Genomic DNA, 25,314 nt, shown 5'->3' with positions numbered 1-25,314 from the left:
CAAGAGCCACATGCACTATTTAACAATATTCACAGTCATTAGTTCAAATGGAAGTTCAGACTCTCTTTTTAAGCTTAATTGTTCTCAAAATTTTTCCTCAATTTTCTGGTTTATTTTTACTTTAATATTGTTTTCTCAGTCAAAAATTTTTATCATGCATCACAAGTAGCAGGAAGATTTTCAAAAATAAGATCTAATAGCTGAATTGAAGCATTTGTTTCAAACCTGTTAATTATTTTTGTAAAATTTAAAAAGCTGAATCCCCCTTACAACTGAATATTTTGAAAGCAAAACATTACACTGATGGCATGTCCGAAGCTGTCCATCAAGCACATCACTTGCTCCTTGTAGCTACTAGTGGCAAGCAACTTGTGTGGGGGTTTTTTTTTTACACAATAAGCACCAATTTTAAAGTTATGAGACACTGATTTTAGTGAAGTTTTAATAAAAAACATACTATTTATGAAAGCAATACCGATGTAATGCAGTAGACATACTGCAAAGAAATGCAAGAAGGATGTGCCACATCTTCCTAAAAAAGCTTGCATTAAAAATTGAATACATATAATCAAATTTTTGTGTGAGGTGTCCATGCGATTAATAATTGTTATTAATATTTCTGTTTTATGGTATCCTGTAGAATACCATAGTTTTCTAAAGCATAATTCCAGTGTGTTACCAGACACTTTTTGACATATGTAAAATTCATCGTTAGGGATGCTTGACACGCCTCGTGTTATTCTATGATATGCCTGTTAGGGAATTCCTTTCCTGCTTTTACAGTTAGTTGTCACCTTCATCAGTTGGTACTATAAATACTTGGTTCTATTTATTTATTTTTACACTGTTCTGAATTCTTTTCCTTCTGTGTTATGCTTAAGACCTTAAGGAAAGTATGAGGGTTTATTTTGCAACTTGTGCTAGACATCACTCTGATAATGTTTCCTACACCAATCATTTCAGCATTTTTAAGTTTCCTGAGGGCCTTTCTGAATTTTGTCATTTAATGGTCTTCTAAATCAATACTAACCTCCAGTAGTCTGTCTTTCTCACACATTGCTAACGGCTTGTTTGGGGGTCTAATTGTGATTTTTCAGATGAATTCATCTTTGTCCATTTTCTCAGAGCGTTGGCCTCATCCACCAGTTGGACAAATGCTTTCTGGAGCCAAGCTAGTAACCTTTATTTAAGAACTCTTCATCCATTTGTTGTTCAGGGCATATTGATTGATAATAGAAAGGCATCTATACCAAGTTCTCCTGTGGGTATACCAATGTCCATGAAGCAACTGGGTATCAGTTAGTGCTAGGGCTGTGGTCAGGGCAAAGGGGAAGATGCCTGCAAAGCAACTGCATGTGCAGTTTCCAATGGGATATTTCTGAGTAAAAGAAGAATTATAGTCTAACCTACCTTTATACCAACAGGCTACATTCATACCTACATGAGAGGAGTGTGAAAAGGCATTTTGAGGTGTGTGGAGCATATCAGAGCAGGGGGAGCAGTTGTGTCAGTATTGGTGGAGCTTCATGGTTAGTGCTGGGAGGTATCACTTGTACTGCTGCTCGTTGCTTTCCCTTCTCCTCCATCTGGAGCCTGCTTTAATATGTGCTCTTTCAGGGAATTATTGTTGGTATGGTGGTGCTAGATGTTGCTGCTTTAGGCTTTGAATATGGAAATAACATCAGTGAAATAATGTCAGTGAAACATCTTTCTCCCATCTGTAGTGCTAAACAGACTGTTCCACATCCAAAAAGACATCCTTTTATTTGAGAGACCTAGGCATTTTTGTCAAATATCTAACTGGATAACTGCTGTAAGAATAGAAAACTATCTCTCAACACAAACAGTCCCATAGCATTTGAGACACACTTGAGTCCTATAGAAAACAGCCGCTTTAGAAATGCATCGGCTCGTGCTGCTGCCTGCGTTGGGCAGCCTGCAGGAGTGAGTCACAGCCTGGGAGGATGCTCGTGCAAACTGCTCAGGCTGTGGGGATGCACTGTGGCCCAGTCAGAGTGGTGGATCAGTTAAGTTAATCAAACACTTTATTATAGAATGGACAAAACGAATATAGAAAACTGATTTAATGTACTGTAAGCGTTACTGGATGCCAGAACCCAACTGATGGGTGGGGTTGCACAAACACTTGGACTCTTCATGTGAAGATGTGAGTGCAGGTAGTATTTTTACACCAAACTTTTTTCCTTCTCTGCTAAATTGTGCTGCAGTATTTTGCCATACTAAAGTAACGCTGGAGATTTTTTCTTTTATATCTAAAGTTTTCATAGGAATGGAAAAACCACAAACCCAAGTACAGCTTTTCTGAAACTTAGTAAGTTGGGCAAGTTTGTTCTGGAAGGAAAGCAGATCCTTTCTTCCTCTCCTTTCTTTCCTCTAGTAACGTATTTAATATGCCAAAACATATTGTAATAATTAGTTCATTGCAAGAGGAAGAAATTTGAAGATATTTTTACAATAAATTTCAAGATTTTTCTTGCTGCCACCAAGATTAGTGGTCAACACTGATGGTAGCATTGGTATCGTAGTTATAATAATAAATTTTGCCCGATAATTTTGGGTTTATGCAAACAGCTAGCAAAATTCTAACCTAAAAAATATTAAACCTTTATACAACTAAAATCTAGATCTTCATTTAAATTTCCTTTTTCAGGAATTAATCTGTGGATTAATGTAACATCTTTCATATTGCGTGCTAATGAAAGGAGCAGTCTGTAAATTCTTGTAGTAGAAATCGAATTGTTCTTTGCCATCAGTTAGCCTCTCTTAATAGGTGCAGACATAATGTAAAACAAAGGCTTAATAAATAAATAAAAAGAAATAAACCCCCCAAAACCAGAAAATGGCTTTCTCATTAATTAGTAGAAGAATCTGTGTGCTTCTGCACACAGTATTACAGATATTCAAACTAGAAACTTTCTAAGCTCTCACTCTCTCAAATTATGACAGTGCATTTTTCAGAATACAAGGCCATTTTATGCAGATTATATTTTATAGTAATACAATATCAGTTGTGCTGTAATCTGTGATATCACGCACAATGCAATCTGAGATGTCTTTGGTTGAAAGAGATTTTGAGAAAAGCTAACTCTTTTGCCCTACAGTTGGGACATTCATAGCGAAGAGCTTTGCCTGATTACCTTGATTAATATTTATAAGGCTAATGGGGTGAAACTGGAAGGGTGTAAACTTAGACCGGTTATCGGAAAAAATGTTCCAGCAGCGATATCTGCCTAGAAGAGTTTTCAAAGCTGAACAATGACACCAAAAATTCCCGTCATGTTTTGGGTTTAGTGCAGAGCAGAAACCTCCCAAACTTTTCAGAAGCTTACAGAAATAATCAACTTCTGAACTCCATGGCAAATGTGGTTTGTGTATAAATTTAACTGTGAAAACGTTTGAGTGGCTTCAAAATTAGAGGGATGGCAAGCACATTGGACACAGTAAAACATCACTTGGAATAATTAGCATAGTGGGTACACAGCCAACAATATGTTCCTCAACCCAACAGATGTGAAGAAATACCTTAAGGAGAGGAAAAAATCAAACCAGATAACAGAAGAAGTGTGAAAAACTCACCATATTAATCATATTAAACCCAGATTTGAGAATGCTTGTGTAGCCATGTATTTCTGTGTAATGGGGTCACCAAGGAGCCGGGGAGGATTTGCTGTTGGAGGACTGAGAAAGGAGCTGGAGGTGGGCTTCAGTCTGGCCGTGGCTGTGGGTGCTCAGGTTGGTCAGGGTGCCACAGCGCTACCTAACTGGGATTGTATTTTCTGTCAATTCTGAAAGTTTACCTGATAGTTTCTAACTCAAATATGATAGTACTCATTTCAGTCTGGAAGTTTCTTTGGATGGCATGTAGCACTGAGTAACTCACAGAGGTGAGAGCTCACTGCTGGTGATGGCAGTGCCGTAGTTGGTAACGTGTGACCTTGTGTGTTGAATGTGCGGTTATGAAGATTTATAAATCCTCTCTTTTCAGACTCCTGCTGAACAAGCCAAAGCTAGATTACAGCTGGTTCTTGAGGCAGCTGGTAAGTGTTGCTATTATAAGTAAAATTATATTCTTCAAAAATGTATTTAACTTTTGTAATATTGGAAAAATGAAACCTATCAAGATAGTAATTTTATCCTTTTCTGTTTGGTGAATGCTAAGTCCCTTTCTCCATAGCTCACTTCAATTTCTGGTTAAGATGAAACTGGTGTGCATCATCACTGGCACTTAGTAAATCCCTTTAAGAAGATAAAAATAAGTAATTTTTGTTTGCTGTTGGACAACCAGCACTCAGACTTCATGCGTTTGTCCTCTTGCTGCTGCTGCTACTGAGACTCCATTCAGTGCTCTCAAAAATTTGGTTTTGTTTCTTTATTTTTTAGCACTGAACTGAATTAGTGCATGTATATATTTATACTTATTTATTTGAAGTGGTAGCAGAAATATGTAGCAAGCTTTCCAAAAGGCTCAGATCAAGAGGCTGATCTACATACCTAGTTCCCTACAGAGAGAAACATTCCTATTTAGTCTAGCCCTACTAAGAAGAAAGGTCAAGATGCATGTCTTGGTAACTATTTTTAATTTTGGAACCTTTAATTTCAGTAAAAATTTGAGAAATCCTATAGTTTCATGGCAGGTCTAAAACTTTAAGGAAATTGTTGTCCTGTTGTACTGAAGATGAGAAGATCATTCCTTCTATCCTGCCTTCTTTGCAACTGTTGTACCTAAGTCCACATTAAAGCTCAGAGATACAGATCTTCCTAAATGGACAGGAGTTCCACTTCTTTGGGGTTTTTTGTTTTGTTTTTTACTAATCCAATAGTGTTCAATACACAGCTTTGACATGCACTTCTTAGGTTTTCCCCTGTAGAAGTTGCTGTGGATTTGACCTGTGGTGTAACTTAGACCGAGGTCCGTCTTGCTCCTTGCCACCTTGCAGGTCGCAGGTCCTCATGGTGGCATGGTGTGGCAGGACACCCTGCTTTTCGCTGGGTTTGATGCAGAGGTTTTTGTCCTCTCTTCACCCAGTCTCCAAATGGTTATTTAGAAGAGCTGCATCGGTTTTGATGCACTTACACTACATGTGAAAACATTACCCAAGAACCTTACACTGTAGTAGGATTATGGTAATGATAATAAATTTATAAATGAATAATGATACTGAGATATAACATACTGGATGTTCTTTGGGTGCTTTCATTTGTCTTCAGATTATTAAAATAACAATTGAATGCTCTAAAGTGGTAGTCTGTGTTAAGGTTTGTAATCCTAATTAATTTCTATATCTTATTTTAATTTTACCATTAAAACTTTGTCAGTTTGTCACACAAAAAGGCAAATTTTCAGTATTTCATATGCATTGTAATAAATACATATTTTTCTTTAGTTAAGCTTTCAACTCTCGTATATGTATTTCTAACTTATAAACAGTAATTTCCAAGAAATACCATTTTTCATTTTCCCCCCTTATGGAAACCTTCTGTTTTAAGGAATACTCATCTTCTCACATTGCTGATTTTTTTTTTCCCCCCAAAAAAACGCATCTAGCTTTTTGTATTGTATAGCTTCAAATGCATTCATTGTTCTCCATACCTTTTAATAAATCTTTAAAGCATATAATTATAAAATAGATGTGACAGCGCTGACCTAAAAAAGCACAATTTGTGTATACTACTCACATCCATCACACCTCATTTTTTAATTTAACACCTGGGAAATTTATAAAAGATACCTATGCGTTGTATATCATCGTGACCTGGGTCCCAAAAATTTCCAAAAACATGTAAAAGGTCTATGACGTTGTTAAATTTAAAATTCACAATTGAAGTCTGAAACTTAGATTGAAGCTGCAAGGTGTTCATAAATAACTCAAGAAAGTTAATCTGTTTGTTTCTCTTACCATTCAAAATACAGAAAGAAGTTCTTTCCTGGCTTTATTTAAGTGTTGGTAAGCTCAGGCGTTTATGAGATCATCCCCCCGCCTTCTTCCCCCAGTCCTGTATTCAATCAATTAAATTGACTTTTTATTAAATTGGTGTGAGAGGAGTGTTGGAAATGTTAATAATGTTGTTTCAATATCTTTTTGTGTGTTTACTCATGGCAAAATGAGCACTTTTTTCACCTTTAAGTTTAAAAAAATAAAAAGAAATCTTTGTTACACCATTACTGAGCAGCTTTTCAAGGACTTCACAATCAACAGGTCAATCGTTGTTGCTGTTGTGGCATGATGTTGTACGATTTAATTGAATATAATGTAAATTTAAATCTGTACTTTAGTAGTGATGAACAAAGCTGTTGTTTGCATATGTAGTGCTCGATACAGGATCTATCCCAAACTTGTGAATTAACTGGTAGAATATCTGGCTGTGCACATTATAGGAATTGCTCCAATTCCACTAAGTGCAGAAAAAAGCTGTGCTTTATTCAAAATGTATTATCTACATTTTAATGGTTGTTAATGACCCTGTACTTCTCTATGGTTTGGACAAACAAAACAGTCTTACCTTCTGCAGCTGCTCAAAGTTACCAAGTGTTGGAGAGGTGTTTGGGAATGTCCCGTTGTTGTTCATCTCTAGCGACATGCTATTATGTTGGCATTTCCATTCCCCTTTCCCTGCCATTTCCATGTTGTTAATAGCCAATCTCCCACGATAATCTAACATTTTCTTATATTGTCTGGATTCAAATATATTTGCTCACTTCATTCTGAAGATTTCCCTATCTTTCTATACTTTGAATTTTCTCTAGGTTAACTCTTTCACTTTGCTTACTTAGCAAATTTTTTTGTTCTTAATATACTGGAAATGCCTTTGGATAAACATAATACAAATATAGCAAACGGTACCTAACTGTGTAGGGGGACAACATATATTAAATGTTAATGTGCATAAGCTGAAGCTAGTTCGTCTATAATATACCAGTGTTTGCGGTAAGAGCAGTCTGACTTTAAATTCAAGCTGATGATGCGTTTTGAAGTTTGCTTACAGCCTTTCCCAGCAATACATTTGTCTAATACTTGAGTTTATAATTTGCTATTCACCATAACATCATGATGTTTCAAATTTAATTTCTTTATTTTACTATCTAAATTTCCCTTTTGTTTAGCCCCATCAAACGGTCTAAATTCCAATGTATCCTTTGTCAGTGCTGCTACCATAGATTAAAGCAGTATATTGAAAAAGGGAAGAGAGACTGGGACGTGTTTGTTGTGTGCGCGTGGAAAAACTGAATGGGTGTGCTATTGGACATTCACTTTGAGAAAAGAAACTGCCTGTAAGTAATGATACAGCTTTGCAACATGTCCCTGCTGAGCTGGAGAAGTTAATTTTTATCACATTTGTCTGTGCTGGAAATTGTATTAGAATGTACCTTTAATGACTTATGTTGACTAATTAAACACAGATAAGGAGTGGCGGCAGTTAACTGCCATCGGCTGGCACTGTGTTGGGAATACTGCCCCACCGGCGCTGCCTGCCCTCTCCTCCAGCCTGTGTGTGAATACGAAGAGTCATGCCGCGTGAGCTTGTTTAGGAGCAATTCTTTATCGTTGATAACTGTTGCATTTGAAACTTCTACGTACGTAGAATTCAGGGAAAACTGTTCTGATGTCAGGGTTTATGTTCAGGTGCTTCCTTCAAATTTGGCTTAGGAACAAATACATATTTGTATGCAATATACATGCATATATTTTAAGAGAAGGCATTTGGGCTGTTGCTTTATCAGAGTTCGGGATGTCTGAGGATATTTTGTTCAAATTTAAAAGCAGGAATTCCCAACCTTTCTGCAAGCATAGGAAGTGTCAGTCCAAGAGCTGGTTGCACTCTGTTCATGTGAGTTAGGCTAGTAAAACAGCTAACCCTGCTTTCATGCCAAGTACTGTAGACAATGGCATTAGCTACAGACAAGAGGCACTTTATAAGGGGCGTGATTTCCAAAAGAATTTAGGTACAAAAAGGTTTAGATAGTCCTTGTTTTGCTTTATTTTTCTTCTGGTGTTTCAGTGAAGTATTTACATGTTAGAGTTGTCTTCTCAATCTGAAGATGTTTGTGTGTATAATTTTTTGCTTTACATCAACCTATTGACATGGAAATTATGTGGCTTTATCCCTGTGGCTTTTTAAGCAAGAGAAAGTGATATATTGAAATACACTAATAATGTTACAGATTTACAGAATATAGGTTTGAAAGGCCTTTCAGTATGTCAGCTTTTCCAAGTCCTGTACTAGTACAATGGCCATAGTTTAAAAAAGTTAATTCTACGTTATTGTGTTCCCTTCACTCTTCACTGCTTTCTTCATCACCAGAGATGCTTGATTTTAGGGAAGGTAGGTCCAATGGCCAACTGATCAGATGCAGCCTCAGCAGGAACTGTAGATGTTTAGTATCTTGGGAAAATCTGCTTTTAGCATCTAACTTAGATATTAATTTAGGAAATAACAACTGATTTCTCTGAAAACCAAAAGATAGCAAATAGTAAGCCAGACTCATTTTAATTGGTGGGGTTTTTTTTTTTTTTTTTTGCTGGTGCGTTTTGGGCATGGGAATTGTGACTTCTGGTCTCTCTTTATGGGAGAGCTGGTAAAATACAAAATATTCACCTGTATTTGTGAGGGGAGGAGGGGAAGATGGCCATTTTTATATTCAGGTAATATAGTGCTGTCAAGAAGTTTTGTCTCCAAGTCCTTGGTTCATGCTGACTTTGCTATGCACTTTATTAAACGTTTTTTTTTTCTTTGGTGTAGATTAATGTCAGTATCTTTGTTCTCATTAAGCAGGGCAATACTTGAAGATATTGAAGTGCTCCACTTTAATTTTTAAGGCAACTGATTTTTGGTTTATAAAAACTGTCATTCAGTAGAAGCTGTTGGTCTCAGCTATAAATTTATATTTGCACGACTTTATTTACTAACCCTTCTTAATATTGAGATACAAGAAAGCCTTTTTAGCATCCTCTAACAATATCACAGCAACTTGCCATGTTTGAGCAGATGTTAAGCAGGCAATAGTTGAATGTTAATTTTGAGAGGGTGGTATGTTTAAGCCTATCTGAAGTATGTTGCATGTGGGCCTTCCAGACTTAGCTACAATGCTTTGTCTCTTGGGAGAATTTTAAAGCTAAACCTCTTTCTTTTTGTCACTCTATATGGACTCTCTCAAGTCAGTATAAAGCAGATCATCCCTAGGCTAAAGCTCTTCAGCTTTTGTTATTGGGCTCTGTAGACCTGTAATTAGGCCTCCTGGCAGGCCTTGCAGGCCAGTTAATGGTCATATGGAGTTTCTATGAGGCAGACTGGCTTTGTATAAATCCTTCGTAGGGATACGTTTATGGGTCACTTCCTACCAGGACCGGGCTTTGTGCCGCTGCCCCACGGGCTGACAGGGAGCAGGTTCCCTTGACCATCGACAGCTCAGTTTGTGGCGCACAATCTACCCGGCTAATCCCCAGTGTAAACAGAGGATTTAGCTGAGCTTCTGTCACTTACAGTTGCCAAACCACTTGGGTGTCTGTGATTTCTTTCCCAGACTTCATTACCGAGAGACGGAGAAGCACAGAAGATTTGAGCCGGGGTTTTGTGTTAAACGTTTGCTTGCTCGTATCGCTAATTTTAAGGAAAAAGTTTGCCCTGCTTCGAATCCTGCCTTGCTAAAACCCGTGATCTTAACAAAAACCCTCAAAACTTTAAAGGCAGTTAATCTGTGCCGTAAATTGTCGTATGGCACCCGTGTTTTCTCATAAAGATTAAAATCTGGATGAATATTCCAAAATGTAAATGTATTGATAAGAAATAGCATGTGGAAAGTTCAAACTATCAATCTGGCTGCCTTTACCAAAGTAGTCTGAAAGTTTTTCTATGGTGATAAGCAGAAATTTCTTACTCTCCATATAAAGACGATGACAAAAGGCAATTGATCTGGATTTTCAAAGGTCTGGAGTTGAAATAAGTGACTGATCTATTTTTGGAATCTGCATTTCAATCTATCACTGAAAGAACATTCAAGAATAGAGCATTTTTGTGCAAAGAATTCTTGACAGAGTTTATTTAAAGGAAACTTCAGAACTGAGACACTAATATGACATTAGCAATATGCGGTAAAAATTGATGAATACAAATCATAAGCGTTTAACATTTATCAGATCTGTTTGGCAGCAATTCTGGATATTGGATATTTAACTCATTATCTTTGAATTATACTATCAGATTGCTCCCTTTAATTTTGTACCATTCATCTTTATTACATTTTTACATATTCCTTAAAGAGAAAATCATTGCATATAACAAGTACTTTGGCCTTAGCTGTTGTAAAAATGCAAGTGTTTTATAATACTTATTGCATTTTTTTTTTTTAAATCTACCCATTATAGCACATGTTATTGGGGAGAAAAATCCTAATTTGCACTCAGTGCCTGATAAATAAATAGTCAAATATTCTCTACTTTCTGGTATCAAAATGGCTCATAACAGATGTGGCTGAAAGGACCACATACGTAGACTGTATGATTTTAGTCTGGTGGAACTAATAGGATCACTTGCTACTTTATAGATTCTTGCTTTTCTTTTACTTTAATAAAAACTGTTTAGTTAAATAGGATGGCCTCTATTTTGCTCTTTTCTAGCTATGCAAAGTAGTAAGGCAGGCAGGTGGCAACAAGTCTGAAAAATTTCCTTTTATCGGGGCTTATTTTTAAATGTCAAATTTATAAAATGTTTATGGATTTCTCATCTTGATTGATTTTGTTTTGATTTTGCGATTTGTGTTCTTTCCACTGAAAACTCAATGGCCTTAGTTTGAATTTATAATTATGCAAACAATTTTTGAAGGATGGAGAACGTGTTGATATATATGCACAAAAGATGAAATAACATAAAATATTTTACCTGTTTCATGGAAATTTAAAAATAGCTTTTAAAATAATGCTTTCCCCAGAAATTTTGAGCATCTGAACTTACAACAAGCTTCAAAGTTGCTGAATATTGAAAAAGAGATTAATATAGTTACTATGTAGGCATGCTCAGTTTGATTTCATCATAAAATTCTTATTTCTATCAATTTCAAACAGTTGTTTTGCGTGTGTCTGCTGACACTTTGGATAATTGAATTTTACTTCTATTTATATAAAAATCTCAATTCTGTGAGCAAAGATGTCTTACTGAACTACCTTTTCTCTGTATGACAAACATGGATGTAGGCGCTAAAAATGTTTTTAAAGGTGTTTTGTGCAGCATTTCTTGAACCCCAAGCTAAGGAGAATTTGCATGAATAAGAATTTGTTCCTAATGAAAAACACCACCAAACAAGCCAAGCAAGACCTGGGTATGTGTATGTGGGCACAGGCAAGTGCAACGTTGGAGCATCCCTCCGGAAGCAGCAGCTCTCAGGGGGCTGGGTGGCGATGCTGCAGGACGTCCTCCCGGGACTCCAGCACAAGGGAAGCCACGGGGACCTGGACAGGGGATGTGAAGAGCTGCATCAAATCGCTGCTTTTTTAAATAGCTTGTCCCCATCCCATTGCAGGAAACTTGGTCACTTTTGCTGCTTACAGCAAACATTTGTAGTTGACAGCCTCCTGCTCCCTTACTCTGAGTGGGCTTTCAGGCGCAGGATCAGGACCCTGGGGTTTGTTATGCTGCAGCCTACAAAATAGCGTGTAGCGATTATTGAAGATTAAATTTGTATGATGCTCTTTAATGTTTTAATAGCTTGTTCTCCGTAAAAGACAAAAAAACCCAGTGGATTAAAAGAAACTTTAGGTTCAAATTTATGAAGCTCACTTTGCAAGGTTGTCCTGAGGAGGCCAGAAATTTTTTCACGTGCTCAGAAATAAATGTGAGGAGAAACTGTCACTCCCATTGCTGCTGTGGCTTCAACTACAAGCATTAATTGCTTGGAGCCTCAAGAAATTGCGATTTATGTTTTTTCTTCCTTAATGCCTTTGTCATTTTAATACTTTTTCCATGTTATCTCTTCACATTATGGCTGAGGTTTGGTCAGGAGTAGAAGGTTTTGCTGTTTTGCTTCTGTATTCCTCAAGCGAGCAAGTGATATAGAAAACTTGAGAATGAGACTGAGAACTTGAAAGGGAAATGAAGACGAAGATGGGTGGAGAAAAGACAGAACAATTCTTCTGAAAATGTACACGTGAGGTATTTCTATCGCAATATACCTGTGATAGTAATTGTTTTCAAATCCTAAGATAATTATCTGTTTATTTGCAAATGTAAGATAATGTTAAGTATTGACTGGTACAGGGATGGACAACCACAGGCACAGGTGTAGTGTTTGGCACTGATCCAGATTTAGGCTGGCAGTAGTGACTAACAGTTTGATTAAATGTGTTTTGTACTAAGCAGGAGGTTTTTTGTCATTGGTTAATATAGGAAATAAATAAATGCATGCCACAGTAGTGTCTTTCATTTGTGAATTGCAAAAAACTAATGCAATGAGATGGATTCCCCCCATCTGCAGCCTTTGTAATTGACATGCAAACATAAAATGGTGATCCTTTCATGCATACCAATTAGGATGCAAAGAGATAACGATCAAGTTTCTTGGACTGCTACTTTTATGACTACTCTTGAATGACCGAGTAGCAACAGAGTATTGCTTTTATTCAGCTTTATCTGACCTGGGTGATATTTTCTCCCACTGCTCTGAAAGAGAGACTGAACACGCTGTTTATTGGTACCCCAAGTACCAAATTTGAGTTATGTTCATCAGCCTAATGTCTTGTTTTGTCTGTCTTTCCAAATGCTTAGAGCCAACTAGTAGAGGCTTTGGTAGGAGGTCTGGATGTTCCCCCCACTTCTCTCGGTTCAGTATTTGGAGATAAATGAAAGAAACAACATCTGTTGTGGTTCCTTTGTGTCGCTCCATTAACCCCAAAAGTGAAACTGAAGTCCTTCAGAAGTACTTTTCTGCCAGAAGATCAAGCAGAAACTTAAGGAAGAATTTAACACAGGAAGCTCATAGGGCATTTTATTCTTCTACAGTGAATATGTGTTTTCAACAATTTGATCTACAGTGAATTATTCCCCCCGCCCCCGGAGTTCCTATAAATAGCTGATACCATGGAATTCCTTTGGACATTGTTCAACAAAAAACATGTTATCATCTTGTTGTTATAGTCACAAATTATTGCTTGGAAGTGTTTATTAACAAACATCTTAAATCCAACCTGTCATAGGCGGACAAGAACCTTGATTTCTGTTGCATCCAGATTTTGAAGAGAGGGCATCAGGTGCTTAAGGCAATCCAAAAGTCTTCTGAATTTCTTTTTATTCTCTTCCTTCTACAGGATCACTATAATAAAACTGCAGTTTCACCCACTAAAATGAATCCAAAAAGTCTGCATCTTTTTCCAAGAATTTTGTGAGCTCATTAGTATGTTTACATACCTGAATTTCCCATTCATAGACTTTTCTACCCAGCCTCATCATAGTGTTTTAAGCTTTGTCCTAACAAGATCACAACAGTTCAGGTGTTATTTAATACAGAAAATGTTCTTGGGTTTTTTTTCTTATATTCCGGAAGTCTAGACATGAACAGAAGATTTAATTTTCAATAATGTGATTTGTATAATATATAGACTAATGAAAGACTGCAGTTTAAAAAAAAATGATGAATGGTCCCGGTCTCTATTCTGATAAGTAAGCTTTATGGTTATTTCTTAACAAAACATTTGATGTCTGAAGGATTCAAGAATAGATCTCGCTGTAAGAAGAGGAAGGGTGGTGGCTTTTTCAGTGTCTACAAAACCGTGAACCCTGGTGGGAATTTTGATCTGTAGTGAGTTCACACCAGTCTGTGAAGTTTGTTTCTTGTTTCCTGCCTCGGTTCTTTCAAAGGTAAATAAACTGGAATGACACTTCTGAAATGTCTACCAAATCATCCAAGTAGGCTGAGCAGTCCGATTTCTCTCTGCTGCCATCTGACGTACAGAATGCTCTGTCTTTCTTGAGTTGTGGAGTACAAAGTTGTGTAGCTCTCCATAGCTCCAGAAAAGGGTAATCTTTTCTGGACTTCAGGGCTCTCAATGAGCTCATCCTTTCCATAAGGATCTGAACATTTATTCTTCCATCTATAATCCTGTCCCCATACTCTACAGATTAGTTCAAAATTCTTGACTGGTGAAATGCTTAATTTTTTTGTTTTCATCTGCTCAGTAATCAGACAGTAACACTGTGACAGATGCACATCTTCAGTTTAGAGTTGATTTCTCAAAAATTTTCATAGCATATCCTTCTGCTGTAGGTACATATTTGAAGATGGAAGATTTTATCCTGTTCTTGAAAACTAGCCAATTTAGGAAAGTCATCTAATTATGGAGTTAGTGAACCCAGTTTCTAGGTCAACTGCTGATTCCTACTCAGCAGATTTCTGTGTCAAAAACCATTTAGTTGACGACAGTGGCAGAAAGAGCACTTCTGAACAAACTCTGAGCGATGTAAGAATTATATGATTTAAAAAAAAAAAATCAAGAAAATGTGTATTGGAACAAATTTATGGTAGCTAACTTTGATATTGTGTATTTTATGAAAATTGCAGGTATTTTCAGACTGAATTTCAGAAAGATGCAGAAAGTATTTGAACTCACCTGGACGATCTACACCAATAAGCTTCATAGCCATGCACAAGTGCTTATACAGCTGGATGTTAAATACGTTTCTTCATACATTACTTGCTCCTAATTTGTTGGCAAAGCTACATAATCTCATTAGAGTACTAAACAAAAATACTTTCTGCATGCAAAGCGACAACTATATAAAAAAGTCATTACTCCCAGTAATTACTTTTTTAACATATTAATAGTCTTGTTCTTACAGAGTATGTGATTTTGAAGAGCAGCTGTTTTGTGTCATTGGTGAGCGAAGTAAACACTTGATTAATCAATGATTACTTCCATAAGTAATTCAACTTCATTTTCATGATTGCTGAAAAAATATGGAATATATTTAATTAAAGAAATTTGGGTAGAGAATAAAATGCATTTGAAACAAAATAGTTCACTTTTGCAATTTGTAATACCATTGTATTGGTATCTAAAAGCCATTCACTTCATGAACCTGTTTTAGGTTCTTACAAGAGATTTAAAAAAAAAATGCTTTGAACGATTTTTGTAGAATGTATATTTTTTTCTAGTTTAAGAAGCCAATGAGTAGTTGCTAATGTAGGGATGCCATAATGTAAAACAGAGCCTATAAGTAGACTTTACAGTAACTTTATTAGTTAATGAACATTTATTGCCTGTAGAAATAATTCTAAAACTTTTAGAATTTCTATTTGTTTGTTAGATTTTTATCTGAGACTTTTTTTTTGTGCTACTGAGAAACGAAAGTATCTCAGGCTTACATTATAACTAATGGGTTTTCAGTAATATTGTAGCATATGGTATACATGATTTTGATGCAAATATGTGTGCTAATTATGTACAGATGAATCTTTCAGTCCTGCTATTGATCTTAAGTCAAAGACAATTTTTCAGTTAGCTTAAGTTCTACATCAATTCATATTTAGCAGCTTTGCCCAGTAATTTAATTATACACTGTTTTGGCTGCAGAAACCATATGTGGTTGTGTGGCTAGTTTCTGTTTGAGCATGCCTTTTGGGAAATGTTACGTCTTAATATTGATAGCAAAATATTTATTTCTCATATTTTACCTGATCTGTATAGGTGCCTGCTTTGGTATGTGGTCATTAAAGCATTAGCCAGAATGTGTGCCCCTAAGATATGTTATAACAATATACCCTGTAAATTTTTGGATATTTAGTTTAGATTTTCTACAAGCGAAACTGGAGAGCGTTTGGCTGGACTTTATAGCAGGAATGCCCAGAAAAGGGCTTTAAAGTGCTTGATCTGCTCGGCAGCACTGGCTCTGGCTGGTGGGCACAAATTGCATGTTTAAATGTTTAGGGCCTCTGTGTCTAATTTCCAGATGTGAAGTGTGCCAGAATCTCTCACTCAGCTTGCTGAAGGGAGAAATAAGTGGAAAAGAAAGAAAATGTCCTTGCTCCTTCTCACTGCATGACAGTGCATCCTGCAAGTTTTCGAGTGTGGAGGTAATTATAGGAGGCCTTGCTCATGCTCCAGCTAGTAGGCGTTTCCAAGGCACCTACAATTTAATAGATAAATACTCCCTATCTATCAATGGATTTTAGATCACAGTGCCCTTTTGAGGTAGAGCAATGGTTTCAGGGAGTTTCAATGACTTACCAACAGTCATGGGTAGTCTGTGACAAAGCAGGAATGAAGCCCATGTCCCAGAACTTGATCTCATGTGTGACCACGTCATCCTCATTTCCTCAAATCCTCCTCTCGCACCACTCCTAGGTGGCTGTAAGGTACGGTTAGAAGTGGTGCTGGAAAGTTTGTGTGCTTGCAAGGGTCCGCACGCTTTGGTTCAAACTTGGACACAAGTACAGCCCTAAGGGTCTGGTGTCTGGACTGAGCTGGGGAATCGGTTGTGCGACAGCTTGAGACCACGAGGCAGCTGGAGCAGCAAGCTAGCTTGCCCAGGTGGTGTTTGGCAGGAGGAGCAAGGTGAGATCTTGTCATTACATGCATGGCTGAAGTTGGTGGGCAGCAGGCAGTTCAAATTGAGCGTGGCGTCTTTAAGAATGTTGGTGATGGCTCCTCCTGAATACAGCCCCAATTCTTGCAAACAAACTTTGAAAAACTTGGGTTTTTTTCCCTGCACAGTTAACAGTGCAGAATTATTCCTGAACACTAATGGCATGCAGAAATACAGGCTGGGTTTAAAAATCTTAAAGCCTGGAAAAGACAGCAGGAATTTGTGAATCTTGGTATACGCAGGTCCATGGGCCTTTCTTCCTCTTAGTTCACCATCAGTTCTGCTAAGCTCACTTGCCTACTTGTTGAAGATGTTAAATTGCATCGTTTTCGTGAAATATTTCACAGCAAGTGGAAATCAAAACCTGCCATTTTTGTGCTTTTCACATTCATCCTTTCAGGAAAACCTGAAATAGAAGCACGTTGCTCTGAATTCAGAGTACAGTCATCCAGCACCTGAAGGTCTTGTTTTGTGCCTACATGATCTTCTTGTAAATCATATATATTAACTTTTTCCCTTGAACCAAGAATAGTATTTAATGTGGGTAATAAAATTCTTGTTTTACAGTTATTGAAAGAATATTTATCACAGCTTTATTAAATATGGAGAACTAAGTGTGCCATTTTCTCCAAGTGGTTTCGTTTGCTCATGTTTTCTTTGTTGACCCAAATGAATGAAATTAGAACAAACAATCTCTGAGTCATTTGTAATCAAGAGCTGATTAATGGAGTTTGGTTTCATAGCCATTATTCATTCAAGAACACCTGATATCTTTCCCATAAACAAATTGTGTTTGTCCAAATTAAGAAATTAAATGAAGCATTTGATGAGTTTATGATTGACCCTTCTAACTCTGAGCCCATTAGTCAATGTCGTTATCATACAAAACTGTTTGACTAATGTGCTGTCTGAAGAAGCATGTGGATTTATTATGATTTCTGATTAATGCATGCTGCAAGCCAAACTACTAGATTGTAATAATTTTTTGATTTTCATTTTAGCAGTCGTTGAAGATTTTCATTTGTGATGAAATGCATTTGTGTCCCATTAGATTTAGGGATGATTATGAGGTGTTGATTGAATAAATCTTAAAATATAGTAGTGGATGTTTTGCAAAGATTTCCACTCCCCCTCCCCCAGTGGTGCAGTTGTGTTAGGCTTTTTATAAGGATGACTGCCTATCATTTAATAGGAACTTTTGTGTGACTTCAGAGAAATTCTCAGACTTATGAGACAGCCAGTAAGAATTTCTATAAAAATAGGCATTATTGTTTTTCTGTTGTATTGTTTATGTCTGTTTTATGAAATTTTAATATCTGTATTTAAAAAAATGGGGGGGTGTTTGGTTACTTTGGTTATTTTGGCAGGATTTTATATGACAATATTTTCTGCCTGCAAGAATGCTCTTGAAAAGCAGACTTCAAGGTAAACTTCTGTAATAATAAGATGGCTTTATCTTTTAAAATGCTATAAGTACTATTATTTTGAGAGGTTTTTTCAGTTTTAGATAGCTAAACCAATTTTTTTTTTAAATTTGCTTTTTAAAATGTAATTAATATGGGCTCTGTACAAAAGGGTAGAACAAGTTTTCCCTTCATTTCTTGGAAAACAGATATCTTCAACAGTCCATGCTGTCTCAGTATTTTGAGAAACTGTTGTTTTTGAAAATGTGATGTTATGAAGATGCAGTCTTTGGAGACAAAATTGTTTTCTGTTCTCACCAAGATAATTTTTTCTTTTTCTGAGATGTAAAAAGCAGACATGTATGTCTATTTTAAATGATAATGGTCTTTCTGGATCATTTGGATATTTGCGGTACAACCAGGAGCTTTATCTGACGTTTCATTTCTTTGTTTCTAGGCCACCATTCTGTATTACTTCATTTTGGGGTTGGGGGAGGGAATTCATGCTCTATGATCGTCACAATTCACAGCTAACACTATTTGCATTCACTGGATGCTGCTACCTGTAGATATCATAACTTATTTATGTTTTCGATTTTAAACAGAAAAGCATGCAAATGTACTTGGAGAAAAATATAAAAATGTGTCAGAGGTGTGGAGAAAAGAAAAAATGGGCATAAAGATTTTTTTTTTCGCAGAAGAAATAATATGTCTCTTTAGACAAGTGGCATTGCTTCCATACATGCCAAATTAGGCAGTAATATGCCTAATCATACCAAACTGATAGTAGGAGTTAGAACCAGAATAAACTTAGAACAGGGTGGGAGGGCTGCTATGTTCTGTCTGTGGTAGGATATTGCCCGTCCTGGCAATGAAACGTACTTCTATCCTCTAACAGCATCCTAGTTAACTCATTCAAAAGAATTGTTTCGAAGACTGAATACAGTTCCAGTCTCACACTACTTGAAGTAGCTGAATTATATGTATTAATAATTTTATCTAAAGACAAATGAGTATTTTCCCCTTTGAAAAAAGTACCTGCTAGCTAGAAGCCTCGCATGGTCTACTCTGAGAGCTGCACATAATAACAATTGAAGAGCGCATTCAGAGAGTTTATTCAAAAAAAATCTCCCAAATACATGACGAATAAACTCGCAGTAACTGCCTAGAGCTATAGTTGCCTGTAGCATATAAAACTCTTAATTCCTTGTCTGGTGTTTAGCTGTGTAGGGAGACCTGAACAAGCATCAGCAATCTTCTTTTGATCCTTAACCAAAGAGTGCAAAAGGGAGAGAGAGACCGAGACGTGGGTTAAAGCATTGCCCTGGATGCTTTTTAAGAACAGTTACAACCTCATGATAAAATGTTAGAGACAGTGTTTATTATTTACTTGAACAGTGTATTAGCAGATATAAACCATATGTGTATGTATACACACACAGAGGGAGATATATATGTATTTCTCTAGCCTTCTTTTTTTTAAAATGAAAAGCTAGACGTTCAGTTATACTCTTCCAAATGCAAATCAATATGCAAAAGCAAGGAAAGTTCATACTGAATTAAATTTGCAGACAATGATTTCAGCCATGTTGCCACAAGCTTATTAAAAGAATTGCACTGTGATACATGGGAAAGGGCAAAATGGTGTCTTTAATAAAAGGCAAGAGTAATGAAAACTTGTGTTCTTTGCTATATCGCTTGTATTGATTACCCTAGCAAGAAAAAAAAAAAGTATTTCAAAACACAGCTAACGTGAACAATCAAGTTGTATGCTTTTATGTCAGATCCTCCCTTTAATTCCCTTTCTATTGCTCTTCTCTATGGCTACAGTGTAATTTATTATTTAAGATTTCTGGGCAGGCTTCTTGTTTAAGCCATCATGTATGCCTTTATGTTGTTAAAATACCCAATGAAACAATTTAATCAAGAGTATTGTCTTAAAGGTTTTGAGCATTTTATGCTGTTGATCTTAAGCCCTTGGAGAGTCTTCTCTGAAAAATATTAATGATTTTATAATGGTGAGCCTCTTTGAGCAAGATGAAATCATGATTCCATTGCTATCAACTCAAGGCAAGAAAACATGAAGGGAAGACTCCATCATGGATTTCTTAGTTCTTTATGAAGCAAAGGTTATTCACCATCTACATTGTAAAAGAACAAGTGCTTGAAACCCTGAACTGGTCCTGCAAGAGCTGAGCAGCCAAGTGCAGAGCTCCATAGGAATGAAGCTGTGTTCAAGCTGACGGTCATTAACTATAGTCACTGGAGATTAAATAAAGTGTCAGTTATGTTGTTATGTATTTATACAACACTGAAGCAGAGGGGGGAGGCAGTGATGTCTATATTTGTTTACGTTATCAAGGTTTTTAATAGAAAGAACTTGCACTGAAAACTGGTAATAGTTGAACCTATGCCTAGTAGCTTATTTCAATGAAAATGCAGTGCTATAAATGATATTCTTAGCAGTGTTTGTTTAATGTGTCAATATGAAAATATGAAATATGAGCAGTTGCTTTTTGGAAATACAGAACAGAATTTCATCCTGGAAATTGTTTCTGCTCTTCTCACTCGCATTGGCATACCCATCTGCAACTCTGGTTTTGGCTCCTGTATATTCCTAACTTGCAGTAACACTTTGTTTCTGGATTTTCTGGTTTGAAGAGTGGATAAAACTAAGGTGGGAAAGGAAATAAGTTATGGAAGAGTGAAATAGTACAAAGCAGCTAAAAGCTACATTAAGGGGAAGACATGGAGGGAAGGAAAGGTTAGGGCAACTACGAGCAGCAGAGTAAGAGAAGGGCAGAGAGGAAGAGCAAACTTATTTAGAAAACTTTGGTGCTGCTCACATGAGTATTTGATCAGGACGAATGGGTGCAAAATTGGAGTATGCAGAACAGCAAGAATTGGTGTTCATGTGAACAGTTTATATTGTATTCTGACCAGTGATTTGTCTTAATGTACACCTATTTTTATGTGGTTTAGGTCTCACACTTTAAGAATTTCACTCAGGCAGAGAACAGACTGGAAAGGCTTTGAGAGGAATCCCCCTTCCTCGCAGCTTTTGTGCTCAGCCTGGCCCAGTTTGATTAAACCCTACAGAAAGTTCAGCTTCATTTTTCAGTTCTGGGCTTAAGCCTCCTTAGAGAAGAAATCTGAGGGAATTTAGCTACAGTGGTTTGCATATGTCCCCAGTAATCTCCTTTTCATAGGTTAACAGCTTGAGCAAATTTAGGCATAATTTCATGGGGACATGTTGCATCCCAGGTGCTTTTGCAAATGTGGGGGGCTGTAGAGCTCCTTAAAGAGAAAATCGCCATCATGTTTTACATAGACAAAACGTGTCCCTGTCCCGATCTTCAGAAACGGTTATGCATAGATAATTTACCTCCCTCCTCAAAGCAAAACAGAGTAAACAAAACCCAGAAAAATCAATGGAAGCACACCTGAGCATGTAAAATTTTAGCCCAAACAGTCAGTTCAGTGAAGTTGCAACAAACAGGTTCCAGTAGTCGAATAATCCTAATAGGATGTCGTGCTGTCATTGTCCTACAATATGTTAAGTTGTTCATCCTGGGCTATATTATAGAAGTGCAATTATTCCCTGTGGGTGGTGGTCAGATTATTTTCCATGAAACATAAATTTAGCCAGAATAATTTTTCACTCGCTGTGTAAGGAAACCTGCAGTACTTCCATTTCATGTGTCTTCCTCCTTTTCCTGCCTACTTCTCTGAAACACTTGCCTTTATCAAAATCTATCATGGTTGTTTCAAAACTGGTCATATTAGATCTGCTGAAGCTGATGGTGTAGCGTCCTCTGCTCCTGAAGAAAATCTGAAAATCATTTGTCTTTCTGTTAATATTGTATGCCTGGCAAAGGAAATCTCTAGACTTCAATGAAAGAATTGAGGTTGTTATGAATGATACTTGGAGCTGATGACACCTCCTAGTAAACCTCTGACTGACTGACTTAGACTTCAGCAATGACGTTGGCAAGTGTTTCAGCAAGGGAATGTATTTTTTTCCTTTAGCTGTAAACATGAGCTTGAGAATAGCCTGTGCTCCTTTGCTTTGGCAGTACCTTTAGTATTTAACGATGTCTCAAGTCTCAATTTAAAATACCTTGTCCAGATGTTTGATGTTGAGTTGAAATGTTGGTTTGCACATTCCAGTCCAGCATTTCTAAACAGGCAGTGGTTCACACCTGCTCACATTTTTCTTCCTGCTGTAGCTGTATACATACTACTGTTGATGGGACTTTTATGCAAGAAAAAGTCAAGGGGCACTTTGCAATTCTGATCGGCAGGTGGTGGAGCTCAGTCCATGAAAGGATGTACTTTTAAAGCATGTCCTGCAGTGCTGAACTACGTTTTGGTTGTTAAGCATGGCAGACGATGATGAGAGGTGCTGGTTTTCTTGCTTTTTCTAGCACCTAGAATTTCAGCTTGCGCAATACATCTGCCTTAAGTTGCTATGACCATTGAATAATCCCTCCACACACTTCTTTTTGTCTGAGTGGGCACATTAGAAACAAATTCGCTCCTCAACTTATTTTTCTTCTACACCATGCTTTCTGGTTGAAGATGGGAAGCTTAAGGATATTGTGGATACAATAGTACCACTATTATAGGCATTTGAGGAGAGGTGACATTGGAACTGGAAAGTTTTTGTGGGTTTTTTCTCCTCACTTTCTCATTCATTTTTCAATTTGCATGCAGTTTAAGTTTTTATTATAATAAGCATCTTTTTTCATAGCTATTGTTGAAGTACAAAATTCACGTTGTTACTTTATTCAAACAAATTATGCTTAAAGTACGAAAATTAAACATATGCATTTTTAGTGTATGCATTAAATATATGTATTTTATAAAATGCCTTTAGACATTAGCATACATTCTGAAAACCCTGTCGTAGACCTTGTTGCAACCTAGACCAGAAATGTGACTCTTCACGTGTTCACACAGATGTAGACGGAGAGCAGCAGATTTACCCAAGGTGAGGTGAGGGCCAGGCCACAAAATTACTGCAGCTTCTAGAGTTATTTGTGGACCAACAGAAGTGCGGAGGAGAGAGATTTTTGTTTACTTCTATTATTGTTCCCCATCTTTCTCAAGTGTTTGAGATAAATTATAATCAAGTTTGCCACCAAAATCCAAATTTGGATGGTGGCAAACCTGTTAGATGGTGGAATCAAGTGGCAGAGTGACCTGAAGCAACAGAAGCAGGGGCTGCAGGCAGCAGGGGAACTTTCCTGCTGCCCAGGTACACTACTGCAGTGGCTCTGCTGCACTACAATAACATATCAAGATAATTAAGGAATATTATCTTTTGGGCTGTACCTTTTCCAGGTTTCTGCTGCAGTGTGCCTGTACAGATAGACTTTTTAAAAGCTTCTTGAACAATATTCCTAGCATTTTTAGTGGCGAGAAATGTACTTTTCTGAATGAAGCCACCACGTGTGCCCTTTCCCTGCGCTGTGTTTCTGCACAGAGGACACGTTGCCGGCACCAATTAGTTGTCATTGGAGCTTGCTTGGTGGCCCTGGCTGGCTGTACCTCGTCTGTGCCTTTAAGCTGTACATTACTGACATTTTATTCAAAGACTCAGCCTAGAAACAGATGATAAAATGTGCTGTGGTCTTCAGCAGATAAATTTACAGTATTCAGCTGTTTGTAGGTGATTATACAGGGCTGCAACAAAATAAAGCCTAAAGCATCATATTAGCTGTGCCGTTTATATGGGTGCTAATACACTTTGAATAAAACCTTCAATTACTAAGCACTTTTGAGTCCTGACAAGACAGTCCCATGACGTTAATGGTATCTTTATAACCTTTTTAACTTCTTGTTTCTCTGACAGAGCACTACAATAACAGCAATGGGTTTGCCCTTGGCAAGCAAAAACTCATTTTGAGAGCATAATAAGTATTTACTATTTAGATAGCTGGCAATAAAATTTCTCTGAATGAGATTTTACTGAGAAAATACAAACTGATTAAATTACTTTCTTTAATGGACTGGTGAAGCATGTAATAATAGTTTGTTGAAGCAGCAAGTCTAATGTTTAGCTTTTTTTTCTTTTCTTTTTTTTTCCTTTTTTTTTTTTTTTGTGAAAATACAAGCCGATTCTTTTTCCAAGTAGAAATTTTCACTGGAAAACTTACGCCAGCCTTTCTATCCAAGTCACAAGATATTTTTTCATCTTAGAAGTGGATAATAATCTCAAATGTTGATGGCCAGTATTATAGTTGCAAAGAGTTTTGGGAATCCCTAAATATTCTTACAGAGAATTATTATCATCTGGCACTAGGGTACATGCAGAAACATGTGGAATGTGATGTCAGCTTATATCTTAAAAACAGATATTTCTTGGAAAGCCAGGTAGCATGCACTGCATCTCAAACCAGAACATTTTGTAGAACAAAACTAGTTTAATAGCTGGGTATGTTCCAACAGAAGGCTATTTCCCAGGTGATGTGGAATATTTATGAGATTAAGAAAAAAATCCTTTTAAGAATGTGTACGGGAAACATTCAGTTATTTAAAATATTTGGGTTTATTGTATTTCTAAAAAACTAATGTCCTATTAAAGTCAGAAAAAGAAACCACAGAAAGATTATACTAAGAGAGCAGGTTTTACAGATCCTGCAAAGTGAGGAAAATGTGTACTTGTAAAACTGGTTTGCAAACACCTACATTCTAACTAAAATGAGTTGGCTGTGTATATTAAATAGGTAAGATCATCCTGATTCATGTTTTGAACAGTATTTCTTTTTACGTCTGTATCAATGATGGATTCTACAGCTCATGAGAACCAAGAGGCTCAGTACAAATTTTGGAAATCCATAAACGTGTGTGTATATACTAGACCACCAATTTCACTGTTTTCATTGCCAGTCAGAGAATTCCATGTTGTCGCTGTAATAAAATTTATTGAAATGGGATCCAGAGTATCATGCTCTTATGTTAAATATTTCTGAATATGCATATCTTACAAACACTGATTTACAGGCTTTCATTGTCTGTGAAACCCCTGGCACTGACATGCATTTTTTTTCTGGCATTTTTTAATTCCAGAAAATCTGTATACTTGGCATTAGGAAGTACTGGGGATACTACCTAACATTATTAGTATAGCACTGGAAGAAGAAAGAGGATAATATTTCTTTTCCTTTCTAAACATGAGTCGCTGTATGGAGCTGCTTTGGTGTGCAAACAAATTCATAATCTACACCGTATTTGATTTAAAAAAAAAACAAACAAACAAACAAAAAAACAACTTTTGCTTTCCCCAGTTCAATAACTCCCTTGAAATGTGTTTTTTATA

The 25,314-nt window shown here is 36.8% G+C and overlaps 1 protein-coding gene across 1 annotated transcript in view; it reads left to right on the top strand.

Moving 5' to 3' along the window:
- RSRC1 (arginine and serine rich coiled-coil 1) overlaps positions 1-25,314 on the top strand; it is a 179,267-nt gene that overhangs the window by 91,783 nt on the left and 62,170 nt on the right. Inside the window, exon 6 of the mRNA XM_076341466.1 lies at positions 4,007-4,058. Within this exon, the coding sequence (XP_076197581.1) occupies positions 4,007-4,058 (52 nt within the window). The remainder of the gene's footprint in view (positions 1-4,006; positions 4,059-25,314) is intronic.

The sequence above is a fragment of the Aptenodytes patagonicus genome, chromosome 6 (genome assembly GCF_965638725.1).
Source record: "Aptenodytes patagonicus chromosome 6, bAptPat1.pri.cur, whole genome shotgun sequence".
Taxonomy (NCBI): domain Eukaryota; kingdom Metazoa; phylum Chordata; class Aves; order Sphenisciformes; family Spheniscidae; genus Aptenodytes; species Aptenodytes patagonicus.
The sequence above is the reverse complement of the archived record's forward strand: the minus strand, read 5'-3'. Positions and strand labels throughout refer to the sequence as shown.